Source organism: Chiloscyllium plagiosum, chromosome 4, assembly GCF_004010195.1.
Source record: "Chiloscyllium plagiosum isolate BGI_BamShark_2017 chromosome 4, ASM401019v2, whole genome shotgun sequence".
Taxonomy (NCBI): domain Eukaryota; kingdom Metazoa; phylum Chordata; class Chondrichthyes; order Orectolobiformes; family Hemiscylliidae; genus Chiloscyllium; species Chiloscyllium plagiosum.
In genome coordinates, this window is record NC_057713.1 from 130,243,907 (window position 1) to 130,262,516 (window position 18,610).

Below are 18,610 nucleotides of genomic sequence, written 5' to 3' on the forward strand. Positions count from 1 at the left end.
AAGTGGCCTCACGAATGTCCTGTACAGCTGCAAAATGACATACCAATTCCTGTACTCAATGTTCTGACCAATGAAGGCAAGTGTGCCAAATGCCTTCATCATCATCTTTTCTACCAGCAGCACCACTTTCAAGGAACTATACCGCTGCACCCCTAGGTCTCTTTGTTCAACAACATTCCCCACAGGCTTACCATGGGGACTCTACTCATTGTAACGGAAGAATGAGAAGTGATCTTATTGAACCAAATAGGATTCTTACAGGGCTTAGTACAGTAAATGCTGAGAGTATATTCCCCCTCATGGGAGAGTTTAGGACCAGAGGGCATAGTCACAAGAACAAAGGGGTGCCAATTTAGACTAAGGTGAGGAGGAATTTCGTCTCTCAGAGGGTGGTGAGTCCTTGCTACCAAGAACCACGGGGAGCAGTCCTTGTGAGATAGGACTGAAGTAGATATATTCTTGATTATTGGGGGAATCAATGATTTGGTGTAAAAGGACAGGAACGTGGACAAGGAGTGTCACATCAGCCATGATCCTAATGAATGGTGGAGCCAATATCAAAGGGCTGAATAGCCTATTCCTGTTCCTATTTCCTATGGCCTTGTGGTCTAATGGAAATTAACTTGTCATTAAGCATTCTGGTACAAGAATTAAAGAACTATGGTAACTTCCTTTTACCATTTCCCATTTTTGCGAGAAACTCACTTATAATTGAGACTTGAATTTTGCACAAAGGCCTTTTGTTGTTAGGAGCTCTGAAGCATGAAGAGGAGTCATTTGGACATGGCTTGTATGTAACAAATGTCAGTACTAGCTCAAAGATGACATTTTGTTCCAAGTCAAAATAGTGTGGGGATAAGCTGCACTCCAGAACTAGCCTTGCACTTCAGTGCAACAATGAGGGAGTACTTTGATATCTAAGGTAAAGCTTTTGAATGGGATATTTAAAAAGAGCCCTGTGTGATCTTTGACGTTCCACAATACTATTTAATAAATAAAGAGCAGTTCCAAATGAAGCTCAAAAACCGATTCTCATGAGAATCACTGCTAACAGCCTGCCAACCTGAAAATGACCTGTTTATTTTTGCATCCTGCTTTTTCTGTCTTTTAACCAATTTATACAAATATATTAAATTCATTCCCAACAATCTCATGGCCCCATACCGTTTGAAAGTTTTTTGAAAATCCATAAATACGACATCCGCCATCTCCCTTTATCCATCCTACAGATCTATTCTCCAAAAACCTAACAGATTGATCACACATAGTTCCTCTTTCATGAAGCCATGATAAATGTACTAATCATAATTATGATTTTCTATCTGCCCTGTTACCACATCTTTAATAATATATTCCAGCATTTTCACAATGACTTAGGTCAAACAATTGTCCTGTCTGCTCTTTTTCTTGAAAAGCAATACTATATTGGTTACCCACAAATACACTGGGACACCTCCAAATTATTACAAAGAATATTACAAGGAGTATTAAAATAAATGCTTCAACAATTTTGACAGCTACCTCTTTTAGAACTGTAGAATATAGGCCAGGTACATGAGATTTGTTGGCTTTTTGTCCCATTAATTTTTCAAGTACATTTTCTGTACTAATACTAATTAATTTTCTGTGTCTTCTATGAGCCTTGAATCTGCTCTGTTTCTGATAAGATCTTTTTCATGATCTCCTGTGAAGAATGACACAAAATATTTGTTTATCTTCTTTGTCATTTCTTTCTCATTATAATTTCTCCTGTCTCAGCTCCAAAGGACCCATATTTAGTTACAAATCTCTTCAATTTTGCACCTGGCAAGCTCTTGACATTTATTTTTATGTTGTATTTTATTCTTCCTTATCATTTTCTGGCCATCCTTTGTTGGTTTACAAAATACACTCAAGTCCCAAACGTATAATTGATCTGGGCAACATAATAATCCTCTTCTTTTAATCAGAGTCATGGAGTCACGGAGTCACACGGTATGGGAACAGACCCATCAGCCCAAATCGTCCATGCCAACCAAGTTTACTAAAGTGAACTAGTCCAATTTGTTTGTAGTTGGTCCATATCCCTCTAAATCCTTCCTATCTAGTACCCTGTTCAAATGTCTTTTAAATGTTGTAATTGCATTCACCTCTACCCCTCTGGCAGCTCATTCCATACACCACCTTCTGTGCAAAAATGTTGCCCCTCAGGTCCCTTCTAAATCTTTCATCTCTCACTTCAAACCAATGCCCTCTAGTTTTGGACTTTCTTACCCTGAGGAAAAGACCTTGGCCATTCACCTTATCTATACCTCTTATAATTTTATACACCTCTCTAATTTAAATTACAACTTCCAGGATGCGGACAAGAAAGATTTCTTAGCAGCAGTAGAAACAACACTGAAAGACAACCAACTCACAGAAGAAACCCACCAAACCATCAGACAGGCAGCCGCACCAAAATTAAGCAGGAAAAAGGAAGGAAATACACTCAATACACAAGAAAGGAAAACACTAGAAAGACTAAAAAACGATAAAAACATTATTATCCTACCTATAGACAAAGGACACTTGACAGTCATTTTAAATCAAAGAGGCTACATTGAGAAAGCAAACGCACTACTTGCAAATACGAATACTTACCAACAAGTGGCGATAGACCCGGCCCCACAACTAGAAAACCAAATCACAGCCCTACTCAAAAAATTTCAGAAATTTGGAGAAATAAGTAAATAAATAAATAAGATTGACTTCCAAAAAATGAAACCAGATGGATCCATTACACCACGCTTCTACAGATTACACAAAATTCAAATCAGAAGCCTCCCTCAGACCCACAGTCTCGCTACCTGGAACACTAACTCATAGATTGGCCAAGAAGCAACATCAAAGACTAAAACACTTAGTAGGAGACTCACGCCACTCCATCCACTCCACCCAAGAATTCCTAAAGACCACAAAGACACCAAGAAAGAAGAGGATGAAATAATGGTCTCCTTTGGCGTAACAGCCCTGCTCATATCCATCAACATCAACCTGGCCAAGGAAACCCTGACTACACTATTAGAAGAACCAAAGACACATACACCAAACACTACCAACTTCATCAGCAAGGATAGTATCTTCAAGCTAGTGGAGCTATGCCTTACCACCCACGTCACCTCAACAATAAAACCTACAGACAAACCCATGGGATCCCCAATATCAGGATATTGATATATTGCTTAGCAGATGCAGTAATGCAGAGACTTGAACAAACAGCTAAATATCCAACCCAAACTTTGGGTCCACTACATGGATGACTAAGCAAAACAAACTAAAGGATACCTTCAAGACATCAATAATATCCTTACTGGCATAAAATTCTCCAAAGAGGAGGAAAGCAACAACAAACTGCCATTCCTAGATGTATCAGTAGAGCAAACAGCCAATGGGAACTTCAAACCAGCGTCTACAGGAAAACAACAACACGGACCAAATATTGAACTACAGAAGCTGTCGTCCCAACATCCACAAACGAAGCTGCATTAGAACATTATTTTGACGAGCCACCACACACTGCAGCAACTACGCAGAGCAGAAGAAAATCACCTATACAGTGTATTCAAGAAGAATGGGTACCCAATGAACATAGTCCACCAATTTCTCAGCAACAAACCCAAACAAGCAAACAAAACATGTCCAGAAATCCTAGCAACTCTCCCCTACATCAAAGACATCACGGAAATAACTGCCAGACTATTCAGACCCCTTGGCATCGTGATAGCCCACAAACCCAACACACACTAAAACAGCAGCTAATGAACTTGAAAGACTCTACACAGACAACAAGCAAAATTAATGTCATTTACAAAATACCTTGCAAGAACTATAACAAACACTACATTGGACAAACAGGCAGAAAACTAGCCACCAGAATATATGAACATCACCTAGCCACAAAAAGGCATGGCCCACTCTCACTAGTATCCTTACATACAGATGAGATAGGACACCACTTCGATTGGGACAACGCATCCATCCTTGGACAAGTGAAACAGAGACACGCACAAGAATTCCTTGAAGCACGTCATTCCAACCAGAACACTATCAACAAACACATTGACTTGGATCCCGTTTACCACACCCTGAGAAAAAGAACAGGAAATGGCATCACCATAGGAAATGACAGCACCATAGGAAATGACATCACCAACTTAAGGAAACCCAAGCCTATAAATAGAAAGAGGGCTACACCACCAGTGCTTCATCTGGAGGCTCACTGAAGATGTTACCTAGTATGGTGATGAAACGTTTGAAAACGAACCTTCCAGCTCAGCAAGCAAACCTACATACAGATCCTCAACCAGAGCTACAAATCTTCCCAAAATTTTCTAAAACCTCTCTAAGGTCAACACTCAGCCTCCCACGTTCCAGTGAAAAAATTCCCAGTCTATCCAGCCTCTCCTTAAAATTCAGACCCTCCAGTCTCGGTAACATCCTTCTAAAGCTTTTTTGCACTCTTTCCAGTTGAATAACTTGCTTCCTATAGCAGGGCAGCTAAAATTGTATGCAATACTCCAAATGTGGCCTAACCAATGTATTGTATAGCCATGACATGACATCCCAAATTCGGTACTCAAATGCTCTGACTGATGAAAGCAGGAATGCCAAATGTCTTCTTCATCATCCTATCTATGACACCACTTTCAAGGGACTATGTTCTTGCACCCCTAGATATCTCTGTTTGACAACACTCCCCAGGTCTCGACCATTAATTGCATAAGTTTTGCCCCTGTTTGTCTTACCAAAATGCCAACCCATGCACTTATTTAAATCAAACTCCATTTGCCATTCATCAGTCCACTGGCCCAGGTGATCAAGATCCCATTGTACGCTTAGATAACCTTTTTCACTGTCCACTATACCACAAATTCTGGTGTCATCTGCAAACTCACTAGTCATGTCTCCTATACCCTCATCTAAATCATTTATATAAATAACAGACAACTGTGCACCCAGCACCGATCCTTGCGCCAATTCACTGGCAACAGGCCTCCAGTCCAAATAACAACCTTCTACTACCACCCTCTGTCTCCTATCTCCAAAGCAATTTTGTACCCCATTTGGCGAGCTCCCCCGGATCCTATGTGATCTAACCTTATAACCAGTCTACCATGCGGAACCTTGTCTAGTCTAATGCTATCCTTTCCTCTTTTTAGTTATCCACAAATATCCACTTCTCAACCATGGACTTTTTACTTCTCACTATTCTCTTGAGAATAATGAAATACTTACATAATTGATTGTCATGCCTTTTATTTTTCAACTGCTGACTGATTCATTTCTCATAACTTGAAGTAAATTTGATCCTCTCGTTTTGGAAGCAAGAACATTATTGCTGACATTAACATGAAATTCTGTCATATTACACTCAACCTTCCATGAATGATTCCTTACTACATGAACTCAAATTAATCATATCTCTTTGCTCAAGATCTAAAAATGTATCTTTCCTGTTTTGTTCCATGGTGTATTGTTCTATGAATGTTTCTCAATGTATTCTATGAATTTATCACCCAAACCAATTTGATTTGCCAATATGAAGATAAAGTCCTCACATTTATTGCATTATACCTTTGTTATGAACGCCTTTTACTTGATTAACACACTTTGCTAACAATATCACTACTTTTATGGGAACCCGTAAACTACTCTAGTTACTCTTTTCTGTCTCTTCTTTATCTCCTGCATGATTCTTTTCCTACTCTTCTGAACGAAAATCCTTCTCACTATTGCCCTTATATCTGCCTTTATTATCAGGACTACCTTTACTACTTCTTTCATTTTGCCTGACTTTTTGAAATATCAATTAAAACTGATTCAGTCTAACATTAAATAATGTAAAATAAAGCATCCTTTGACCATTATTGTCCATCCCAATTGTCCTAATAATTGATGGTAGTTCTTCTCCAAGTACTGAAGTCCTTGTGATGCTGTGTTCTTCCTCTTGCCACTGGTTATGAAGCTCTCCTTATGAACGCAATAATAAAGAAACAATAATATATGCCTAGGTCATGATGGTGATTTGGAAGAAATTAATAATCCGATGTGACATTGTTATTCTTATCTTTTTGGTGAGCTAGATCACGCAGTATGAAGGCCCTACTGAATCAACCTTCATTAAGCGTGGTTTTATGAAGGGCAAATCTTGTTTGACTAATTTGGTCAAGTTCTTTGAAGATGTATTATAGACCCCTTAATAGTCAGGGGGAAACTGAGAAACAAATTTATAAGGAGTTCTCAGTTATCTGTAAGAATAATAGGGTGGTTATGGTAGGGGATTTTAACTTTCCAAACATAGACTGGGACTGTCATAGCATCAAGGGTTGAGATGGAGAGGAATTTGTTAAGTGTGTACAAGAAAGTTTTCTGATTCAGGATGTGGATGTACCAAATAGAGAATGTACAAAACTTGACTTACTCTTGGAAAATAAGGCAGGGCAGGTGACTGAGGTGTAAGTAGGGGAGCACTTTGGGGCCAGCGACCATAATTATTCTGGGTTTAAAATGGTGATGGAAAAGGATAGATAAGATCTAAAAGTTGAAGTTCTAAATTGGAGGAAGACCAATTTTGACGGTATTAGGCAAGAACTTTCAAAAGCTGATTGGGGTCAGATGTTTGTAGGTAAAGGGACAGCTGGAAAATGAGAAGCCTTCAGAAATGAGATAATGAAAGTCCAGAGAAAGTATATTCCTGTCACGGTGAAAGGAAAGGCTGGTAGGTGGAGGGAATGCTGGATGACTAAAAAAATTGAGGGTTTGGTTAAGAAAAAAAAGGAAGCACATGTCAAGTATAGACAGGATAGATTGAGTGAATCTTTAGAAGAGTATGAAGGCAGTAGGAGTATACTTAAAAGAGAAATCAGGAGGGAAAAAAGGGGACATGAGATAGCTTTGGCAAATAGAGTTAAGAAAAATCCAAAGGGTTTTTACAAATACATTAAGGACAAAAGAGTAACTCGGGAGAGAATAGGCCCCTCAAAGATCAGCAAGGCGGCCTTTGTGTCGTGCCGCAGGAGATGGGGCATATACTAAACGGATTCTGGATCAGTGGTGCTGGAAGAGCACAGCAATTCAGGCAGCATCCGACGAGCAGCAAAATCGACGTTTCGGGCAAAAGCCCTTCTTCAGGAATAAAGGCAGAGAGCCTGCAAAATGGACATTTCGGGCAAAAGCCCTTCATCAGGAATAAAGACAGAGAGCCTGCAAAATCAACGTTTCGGGCAAAAGCCCTTCATCAGGAATAAAGGCAGAGAGCCTGACCTGATCAGGTGTACCCTAGAACTCTATGGGAAGCCAGGGAAGTGATTGCTGGGCCTCTTCTTGAGATGTTTGTATCATTGATAGTCACAGGTGAGGTGCCGGAAGACTGGAGGTTGGCTAACGTGGTGCCACTGTTTAAGAAGGGTGGTAAGGACAAGCCAGGGAACTATAGACCAGTGAGCCTGATGTCGGTGGCAGGCAAGTTGTTAGAGGGAATCCTGAGGGACAGGGTGTACATGTATTTGGAAAAGCAAGGAATGATTAGAGATAGTTAACATGGCTTTATGCGTGGGAAATCATGTCTCACAAACTTGATTGAGTTTTTTTTGAAGAAGTAACAAAGAGAATTGATGAAGGCAGAACAGTCAAGGTGATTTATATGGACTCCATTAAGGAGTTCAACAAGGTTCCCCATGGGAGACTGGTGAGCAAGACTGTAATATGGACATTTGGATACAGAACTGGCTCAAAGGTAGAAGACAGAGGGTGGTGGTGGAGGGTAGTTTTTCTGACTGGAGGCCGTGACCAGTGCAGTGCCACAAGGATTAGTGCTGGGTCCACTACTTTTCATCATTTATATAATTTGAATGTGAGCACAAGAGGTATAGTTAGTAAGTTTGCTCATGACACCAAAATTGGAGGTGTAGTGGCCAGAAAAGAAGGTTTCCTCAGATTACAACAGGATCTGGACCAGATGGGCCAATGGGCTGAGAAGTGGCAGATGGAGTTTAATTCAGATAAATGTGAGGTGCTGTATTTTGGGAAAGCAAATCTTAGCAGGACTTATACACTTAATGGTAAGGTTCTAGGGAGTGTTGCTGAACAGAGACCTTGGAGTGCAGGTTCATAGCTCCTTGAAAGTGGAGACGCAGGTAGATAGGATGGTGAAGAAGGCGTTTGGAATGCTTTCCTTTATTGGTCAGAGTACTGAGTAGAGGAATTGGAAGGTCATGTTGCGGCTGTATAGCACATTGGTTAGGCCACTGTTGGAATCTTGCGTGCAATTCTGGTCTCCTTCCTATTGGAAAGATGTTGTGAAACTTGAAAGGGTTCAGAAAAGATTTACAAGGATGTTGCCAGGATTGAAGCATTTGAGCTATGGGGGAAGAGGCTGAACAGGCTGGGGCTGTTTTCCCTGGAGCGTTGGAGGCTGAGGGGTGACCTTATAGAAGTTTATGAAATCATGAGGGGCATGGATAGGATAAATAAACAAAGTCTTTTCCCTGGGACGGGGGAGTCCAGAACGAGAGTGCGTAGATTTAGGGTGAGAGGGAAAAGATATAAAAGAGACCTAGGAGGTAACTTTTTCACTCAAAGGGTGGTATGTGTATGGAATGAGTTGCCAGAGAAAATGGTGGCGGCTCTTACAATTACAACATTTAAAAAGCATTTGGATGGGTATATGAATAGGAAGGGTTTGGAGGGAAATGGGGCGGGTGCTGGCAGGTGGGACTAGATTGGGTTTGGATATCTGGTCGGCATGGACAAGTTGGACTGAAGGGTCTGTTTCCGTGCTGCACATATCTATGACTCTATGTACTTTGCCAAGTGTATAATCGGGATCCTATAGTACATCTGGACATCCAGAATGCATTGATAAGGTGCCAACACAAAAGGTTAATACACAATGCAGGATCACATGGGATTGGGGTAATTCATTAGGTTGGAAAAAGCATTAGCTAAACAACAGAAAGCAAAGTGTTGGGACAAATTGATCTTATTCTGGTTTGCAAGATATAGAGACCCAGGTGCTATAGTGTTAGTCCTTGAGCACCAACTATTTACAATCTATATTAATGACTTGGATGTGGAGATGTAAAGTACTGTTGCCAAGTTAGCCAACGACACTTAGAATAGACAAAGAAATGATATATTTACAAATGGATATGGTAAGTTAGGTGAATGGGCCAAAATTTGTCAGATGAAGTTTAATGTAAATAAGCGTGAGATTATTCATTTCGATCAGATAAACAGAAAGGCAGCTTATTATCGAAATGGACAGAAACTTCAGTGCAGAGTGATCTGGGACCCAGTACATAAGAACTAGGAGCAAGAATAGGCCATCTGACCCTTCAAGTCTGCTCCGCCATTCAATAAGATCATGGCTGACCTTATTATGGACTCAGTTCCACTTCCCCACGCTCTCACCGTAACCCTTAATTCCTTTATTGTTCAAAAAAAATCTATGCTAGCTTTAAAAACGTTTACTGAAGGAGTGTCAACTACTTCACTGGGCAAGGAATTCCATAGATTTACAACCCTCTGGGCGAAGAAGTTCCTACCCTAAATCTGCTCACCCCAATTTTGAGGCTATGCCCTCTTGTCCAAGTTTCACCTGCCAATGGAAACATCCTCTCTGCTTCTATCTTAGCTATTCACTTCATAATTTTATATGCAGTTACAGCAGGTAATAAGGAAAGCAAATGGAATTTTGGCATTTATTGTTATTAGAGTATAAAAGTAGGGAAGCTTTTCTGCAAATGTACAAGGTATTAGTGAAACTGTACCTGGAGTATAGTGTACTGTTTCATTCCCCTAACTTGAGGAGGCATACAGGAGTATTGTTGGCAATTCAGATGATATTCACTGGATTGATTCCAGAGATGAGGGATTTCTCTTGTGAAGAGATTGCCCAGTTTAGGCCTATACTCTCTTGATTTTAGAAGAATGAGAGGAGAGAGATATATATATATAATGGCCAGCCAGCAACACCCACAATTTTTAATATAAAGGTAGACCTGGAAAAGATGTTTTCTCATGTGCAAATATAGAATGAGGGGTCATTGCTTTAGGATGAACATTGGCAAATTTGTGAGAGATAAAGAGAAACTATTTCTCTCAAAGTTTTATTAATTTATAGAATTCACTACCCATAGTGTGATGAATGCTGGGCCACTGAGTAAATTTAAAGAGAAGGTAGATAGATTTTTACTTAGAAATGGATTGGGTTTTGGAATGCAGGCAAGAAAGTGGAGAGGTCAAGATGAGATCAGCCATGACTTTACCAAGGAGAAAGTGAGGACTGCAGATGCTGGAGATCAGAGCTGAAAATGTGTTGCTGGAAAAGCGCAGCAGGTCAGGCAGCATCCAAGGAACAGGAGAATCGACGTTTCGGGCATAAGCTCTTCTTCAGGAAGGGCTTCAGGATTCCTGAAGAAGGGCTTATGCCCAAAATGTCGATTCTCCTGTTTCTTGGATGCTGCCTGACCTGCTGCGCTTTTCCAGCATGACTTTACCAAATCATGTAAGTGGCTGAATTGTCTACTCCTGCTCTTAGCTCTTCAATTCAGTTTGAGTGCATTCTGTAGATCATACCTAACGAGTGACTGTGGAAGATTGGCGGGTGGATTGATAAAGAATATTCTATCCTTACTAAGGTCAAACTTCTTGAATGTCAATTCAGCTGTACCCGTCTAGGCAACTGATGGGTCTTTCCCAGAAGAGGAAATGTCCTTACAACAACTACTCTTATCAAGCCCCCTAAAAATCATATGTTTCAATAATATCACCTCTCATTCTTCCAAATTTCAAAGAGATCTAATGTGTCCCAGCTTTCTTCATAAGGTAACTTCTTCAGCCCAGGAATCAGTATAACAAATCTCAGTAGACGTTGGGACAGGAAGGAATCAAGTTGGAGTTGAGAGTTTAAGGGGGTAAAAGATTGGAAAGTCAGGGTCCGTTAGACAGTTTGAGGATGGGTGGGGATGGTAGGACAGAGAGTATGTTATATCGTTATCTACAAGTTAGCCACTCTATTTTAAACTGTCCAACATTTCCTTGAATACAAACCAGCATCTGATCTATCCCAAGTCTTCCACTTTAACTCAGAGTTAGAGACAAGCACGCAGGATCCGCAGGAGCTGAGGAATACCCATCAGAATTTTTTTTTATAATCGAGAAATGCTCTTAACCCACCAGAAGTTTAAACTTACCAGGCAATTCTCTGAATCAGTGCAACATGACTCTGTAGATCCCGAGACATACCATTGTGGGTTACGTCTAAACTTCACCTAACTAGACACTGGAAGATCTGGATAGGACATGCTAGGAACCTCAGATGAAGGCAGATTAGAATCACCCATTGACATTTTTTAAGATAACTTTCAAAAACTTCAACCTTGCAGTCAGGGCTGCAACATGCTTGACGATGGGAATGTTAATTAATGCTCTCCTTCCTGTCACCCGTCAAGAGACCGTCATGAAAATGCACAGATTTGATCGGTGTGATTTTGGACTGTCTGGTGGATCAGGAAGTAGTCAAAGTTTGGAATGGTATGAAGTTGACAGTACAATTTGGCTACTTATTGCATTGTTGCTTGACTAGTCTGTAAGACAATTCTTTCAATTGGTCTAAATTGGTTTTAATCTTATTCAGATGCAATGTCAACAATCTTTCCCTCAAAGACATTAGCTGAAAGAGTTGAATTATTACAACAAATCAGAAGCTTTCATTTAGTTTCCTGGCACTAACCCTCAAATTACAAATTTATCAAATTTAATTTCACAATGTGACATGACTACTAAACTCTCAATTTCTAAGTTGTTAGTCCTGTACTGAAATTACAAGGCTTCAGTAGGCATTTGAAAGGAAAAGTAATAGGCTCAGACCACTTAAAAGAACAATTATGTTGTAAAAAAGATTTATTTTTGTACAAACTGTGAGCATTTTATTGAACTAAAAAATTTAATATATTTTTACGTTTAAAATATATTATAAAATGTTATTCTCTCAAATACATCTGCATGTGCCACGTATAAAAAGATTAGAAAATGATTTCTGCAACTAAGGGAACACACACTACCACCCCTCAAACAAAACACATGCTAGTGAATCAACAGTTCATTTTACAAATCATGCTCATTTTTAACTAAATCAATGGAACAAAAAATCAGGAGCATTGCAAAATGCATTGCTGATTCAGTACTGCTGTAAGAAACCTTCCACCCCCACTATCCCACCCCATTCTCTCACACACTTAGAAAAACCAGAGAACAGGCAAGAAAATTCTCAATCTTTCTGAACTATTGTAAAAGCTTCTTTGAGGCTAATTGCCTCTGTGAATCAATAATTAACACAATTGATAGTAACAGGTAACTGTTGGGAGCACACAGAAATTTAAAATTACAAATTCTCTGCTAAAATAGTGTAAAACAAATAAATGCAATGTGAAATTGTAAAGAAAAAGACAACATTTTGGAAACATATCAGTCATCATCTGTGGGGAGTACAAGTTGACATTTCTGGTGCCAAGCCTTTAGAAACAGGTGTTCGTATACTCTGATGTCTGGCATGTGCAGTATTTTTCTTTTTACAGCTATGAAAGCACTTCTGTTAGTTGTCCAATCACCCAAATGTAGATTTGGAATCTCAGAGTTAGAGTCAAATGGTATGAGTAGACAGTGCAAACCAACCTTCTTCTTTTAATCTTTCTGGCTTCAATCTTTGAGTAATAGGTGTTCTATTTCCATCACCTTTGTCCAGATGTAGTGAAGAACTAGTTCTACTGGCATTATCTGTTAATCTATTGTTATTTATTTCGCTAGCAGGACAAGGTGCACTCTCTGAAGAGGAGTCCAATCCATTGGGCAAAGGGATCAACACATCCAGTGATTTTCTGCCAGTTTCTGTCCATGTACCTTCTGGTGGAATAGGAGAAATGGGTGGTGAGGCAGAATCACCAGAAATTTGTCTCTGCTGTTCAATCAACTTCAGAAGTTTGCTGCGTGCTTCAGCACTCTGGTGGTTGAGCTCAGTGATCCTCTGCTGAAGATTATCACAAGGTCTGGGCACAGACTTTTCAATTTGTGGTGCAGAATTAGGTAATTTATCAATATTGAACTGGCTAAGTTGGGCTTTGAGAGCTGAATTCTGCAATTGGAGCTCAGTGATTTGCGCAAGCATTGCTTCATGTTTAAGCCACTTGTCCAAAGCTTCAGCTTCCATTTTGTTCTCCTTTAATCCCAGAACACCTGGCACTGCATTAACAGTTCCTGGTTGTTGCATTTCAGACCAATTACTAACAGGCAAAACTGGAGTCAAGTTCCTTTGTCCTTCTAAAGCATCTCTAAAATTGCACTGCCGGGCAAGATCCTGTTGACCTTGCTGCAGCTCGCTTTGTATCCCTAAGTATTCTATGAAATTGTTTTCTCTTTGTTGTTCAACAGACGTTGGAGTTTCCTTACCAATTTGCAAAGGATGAGCACAATTTGATTTCAGGCATACATTATCAGCGAGAGGTCTTTCTTGACAAGAATTTGCTGCAGTTTGTGATCTTACAGCTATTTGACTGTTCCTCTGTCTTGGGGGGGAAAGCAATATAGCAGAGCCAAATAAGTGCTCAGGTAAACATTCGCCTCTTCCAGCTATTTCTAACACACTCCCCTCGTACTGATTATCTACGCTTTCTAAACGTTCAGCAGCATTTGGTACAGCCCTTAAAATAGGTGCATTCCTGTTATCCTGTCTGCCACAGTAAATGCAACCATGTAGACTCCTTCCTTCCAATGCTGCCGCACCAACTTTGCAAGCATCAATGTTTTCTCTTGGCTTCGGTTTGTCCATTCCTGCTCCTGGAGATCCGTGCACCGTTTGTTTGATCAAGTGCAGCTCCTCGTCGGTCTTCACCATATAATGATGCAGGGCGGTCTGCGTCGCAATAACCTCGCTTTGCATTTTCAGAAGCTCCGCGGTCAGCGCATCGATCAGCGCCCGCTGCTCGGTGCACCTTTCCGCCAGCCTCTGCCGGCCTTCCCTCTCCCGCCGCTGCTGGCTTTCGTTCTCCTTCAGGCAGCGGGTCAGCCTGCTCAGCGAGCCGACCAAGGAGGCGGTGAAGCCCGCCAGGCCTCGGCCCCTCTCGGGCGGCCGCCCGGCGACCCCGCGCCCCGCCCGGCGCTGCAGTTCCACCAGCTCCTGGTCGATGTGCTCGATGGTGTCCCGCAGCCCCTCCAGGCTCAGCCGGCCGCGCTCTGCCGCCGCCTCAGCTCCTCCGGAGCGGGCCCTCTGGATCGCCGTGGCGGCGTTGAGGCCAGCCTCGTCCCCCGAGGCCTCACGCTCCGGTGTACACGGAGTCCCCGGGCTCTGGCCGGGCTCACGCCGGGACCAGTCCCGCGGATGCTCGCTGCCCTCGGGGCTTGCCTCCGCACGGCCCGGGCTGGCGTCGTTGAGCGCCTGCGGGTCCATCACCGACTCGCTGAGGAGGGACAGCTGAGTAGGCCGCTCCCCCCAGGCGCGGGTGGGCAGAGCCGCCTCGCCGCCCCCGCCCGGCGCCGCCGTCACGTTCGGGAAAGCGGCGTGCAGGCGCGGGCCGTCGGCGAACAGGTCCCGCACCAGAGCCAGGGCCCGGTCGGAGCGGTCCAGCACGTCGTGCAGCTGCCGCCGGTCCAGCAGCAGCTCGCTGACCAGCGGCTGGTGGCCGGGGGCCGAGCGGGGTTTGTGCAGGCCGGGCCGCCGGTTCCTGGGTAGGCGGCTGTGCCGGCGCCGGGCGAGTTCCTCCGGGCTGGCCCGGTGCACGCTCAGGTCGCTGATGGTGCTGTCCCACTCTCTCCTCGGTGCCATCGCCGCCTTCTTCCTGCGGCCTCGACCCGCTGCCTGCAAGCGCCTCGCCGCCCCCCCCCCCCGGGCTGTTAGGCCCGACGGCAGCGCGCGACTCTCCGCCTCGCGCCGCCAACCGCCACCTCCAGAGTATTCCCGCCCCCGCCAACTGTCATCAAATCCGCCACCCGCCCCATAGCATCGCGCTCCCGTCACTTCACTTCCCGCCGACAGCGGACACGTTGCGCGCGCTCCCGCCGCCAAGTGCCCATCAATTCAGCCGTTGCGCGTCGCCGTCAATGCCACCTCCGCGCGCTCCCGCCGCCAAGTGCCCATCAATTCAGCCGGTGCGCGTCGCCGTCAATGCCACCTCCGCGCGCTCCCGCCGCCAAGTGGCCATCAATTCACCCCCTCGCGCGTCGCCGTCAATGCCACCCCCCGCGCGCTCCCGCCGCCAAGTGGCCGTCAATGCCACCCCCGCGCGCTCCCGCCGCCAAGTGGCCATCAATTCACCCCCTCGCGCGTCGCCGTCAATGCCACTCCTGCGCGCTCCCGTTGCCAAATGCCCATCAATTCAGCCGTTGCGCGCCACCGCCAATGCTCCCGCCGCCAAACGGCCATGAATACACCCTCCCCACCTTGCGCGCTACCGCCACCTCCCGCGCGGCTCTGGCGGTTCCCCAGCGCCGCTGAGTGTTAGTTTCAGGGGCTCCGTGTGTAAGGAATGTGATTTGTTTTACAAATAAGATTAATTTAATCGGAGATTTTAATTTAAAAAAAATGTTTTAATCAAGATTTTGAATTCCTTTTTGTTTTAAAAAACATTCCGCCAACCACTGGAAACTTTGAGCGAGCTACAATGTGGAGAAGAAAGAACCTGCAACTCTTAAAAATTGTGGTGGGGTCTCTTTAAATTAATTTAAATCCCATAAAGAGCTGTCTGGTTGGGGCAAGTCGTCAAAACAAAAGCTTAACAAATCCCTTTTAGGAGTACGGTTAACAGCAATCTCCCTAATAAATGACAATTTGTGCCACCCATGCTGCCTGACCACACACCTCTTTCCAGGATTTAGTGTTCTTATTGAAATTTGCAGTGTTTTTCTTCCAGTGTATCTATATGTTACTATTGGGCGTAAGGTTCAGTTCAATGGGACTCAAGAGTCTTGGCAGGGTAAATGCTGAGATGATGTTTCCCCTCATGGGAGAGTCTAGGAGCAGAGGGTATAGTCTCAGAATAAAGGTATGCTAATTTAAGGTTGGGATGAGGAGCAAGTTCTTCTCTCTGAGGGTCTTTGGAATTCCTTGCCACAGAGAACTGTAGGGGCAGAGTCCCTGTATATTTTGGATTGGCAATTGGATAGGTGCATGGATGGGTTGCTTAAGCTAGGACAAATGTTCGGCACAACATCGTGGGCCGAAGGGCCTGTTCTGTGCTGTATTGTTCTATGTTCTATATTTAAGTCAGTCAAGGAATCAAGAGTTACGTGAAAAAGGGAGTAAAGTGGGCATAAGGAATGTCAGGAGACAGTGAGGACTGCAGATCAGAGTTGAGAGTGTGTTGCTGGAAAAGCACAGCAGGTCAGGCAGCAACCGAGCAGCAGGAAAATCGATGTTTCCAGCCGGAGCCCTTCATCAGGAATGAGGCTGGGAGCCTCCGGAGTGGAGAGATAAATGGGAGGGGAGGGGAGGGGACAAGGTAGCTGAGAGTGCAATAGGTGGATGGAGGTGGGGGTAAAGTTGATAGGTTGGAGAGGAGGGTAGAGCCGATGGGTGGGAAGGAAGATTGACAGGTGGGGCAGGTCATGAGGATGGTGGTGAGCTGGAAGGTTGGAACTGGGGTAAGGTTGGGGGGAAGGGGAAATGAGGAAACTGGTGAAGTCCATGTTGATGTCCTAGGGTTGAAGGGTCCTCCTGGCATTGGGTGGTGAGGAAGTGGCGATGGAGGAGGCCCAGGACCTGCATGTCCTTGGCAAAGTGGGAGGGGGACAGATCAGTAATGATTCTCTTGAATGGCAGCATCGACTCAAGGGGCTGAATGGCCTGTTCCTGTTCCTATTTCTTATGTTTTTATTGAAAAGTGATTTATACAGCACTGATGAATTAGCTACAGTTGTTCAGGTGGACAGAATAGAAATTTATAGTCGTGTACTTTTACATGAAAAATACAGTTTAAAGTTTTGTAAGTCACCCCACTGCAGTGTCTACATCAATGACAGAAGTCATACACAATAATAAAAAAAAGTAATATTAAAGAAAAAGTAATCATAGTTCCGTTAACGACTCCTGGGATTGGGGAAAGCTGATTAAGGAAGATGCAGTCAGGATGAGACTACTAGGCTATTGGAATACTGGGCCAGAACCCTCTGCTGAAGAACACCTCATGCCTGGCTGAGATCATCACTCTTGGAAGAGACTGCCTTCCAGGTCGCTGGACAGAGTGAACAGAGGATCTATATCTGTTGTTAGATCAATAATCCTGAGGCATAAATTTAAAGTAACTGATGGAAAGGAGAAGTCAAGTGAGGCCTATCATGACACAGGGAGCAACTAATATCATTTTCCAACAAAAGCATCAAGACAAGACACTCGCTGGAGAGGGGCAAGATACTTATTTAGGAGGATTATTGTGTATTGTGATCCTAATTAACTTCAGATCTCACCTTATTAATATGCAGCTTCTTATCCAACCACCAACTGCAAACAAACAAGACACTGATGAAACTTGACAAAAGTCTGAATGGGCACATAGGCACTCCAGCTTGCTACTTGCTCATAAAGTGTTCCATTTTGCACACCTGCCACCAGCATCTTGTATCTCTCATCTCCAGGGATAGCATGTTCCTAAGACCTTGGCGTCATACACATGTCAGTTCCTGCATATCATTGACAATCTCTGACCAAATTACATTAAGCTTCTGCATTGTATGTTCCAAATTGGGGAATGCCAACTACTATCATTGCAATACTCCTGCAAGGAATCCTTATTATTGGGGACAGGCATCAAATTCATGGATCTCAAGGCTGTTCGCTTACCCTCTTAGCGCTGGCTCACTTTGAGTCTATCTGGATGTTCACAGCATTTCTGCAATGCCTTGTTTAGCTTTTTATGTCTTGCCCCCTCAGCCAAAGGTACTGAACTCTCAGTACCTCTGTCTTGACTTTCTATTTAGTGCAGATATAAAAGCAGGAAGGTTGTCAGTAGTCCTCAGACAAGTCAATGGAGTCAGCCTTGAGTCATGGGATGCTCATACAGTCAGTCAAAGACAGCCCTTGATACTAAATCTGGGGATCTGGAATGGTCAGTCAATTGCTTGAGCAGCCAGGATCAGGATATTCTCGTAGGAGTGAGGAGCTGAATGTCAAGCAGCCCACCATCTGTCTCAGCTCTTTATGCCCTATTAAGAGCTGGTTTCTCCTATAGCCAGAGAAAGGGAGCTACTAAGGCAGATGAACATGGCTGGCAGAGCTGCGCATAGTTTAGTACATATGTACGAGGGTGAGTTGTCCCAAGAAAATGACTAAGCAGAGGTCATGCAAGGTGTGAGGGGTTGGGATGGGTGAGAGAGAGTGAAGGAAGATAGTGCATGCAATAGTGAGAGTGATAGAGCATAAACCTTGGTAAGAGGATTAGCAGAGACAGAGTGAGTCTTATCTTGCAGAATTAAGATGATTGTATGTATCCTGCTGAATCCAGGTGTTTGAGCTTCTTCCAACACTGCTAGGCATTCCTCTAGATGGCTGAGACTGCACTGACGCAGACTGGCAAGGTCTGGTGTTGTGGCCCCTCTGGCAATT

General features: G+C 43.5%; 2 protein-coding genes across 5 annotated transcripts in view; both read right to left on the reverse strand.

The window, feature by feature from the left end:
• sulf1 (sulfatase 1) overlaps positions 1-18,610 on the reverse strand; it is a 308,830-nt gene that overhangs the window by 184,011 nt on the left and 106,209 nt on the right. The gene's annotated exons all lie outside the window — the stretch shown is intronic.
• On the reverse strand, positions 11,914-14,882 carry spice1 (spindle and centriole associated protein 1). Its single transcript, XM_043689234.1, has one exon. The coding sequence runs from the start codon at positions 14,837-14,839 to the stop codon at positions 12,665-12,667; it is 2,175 nt and encodes a 724-aa protein (XP_043545169.1). The 5' UTR covers positions 14,840-14,882; the 3' UTR covers positions 11,914-12,664.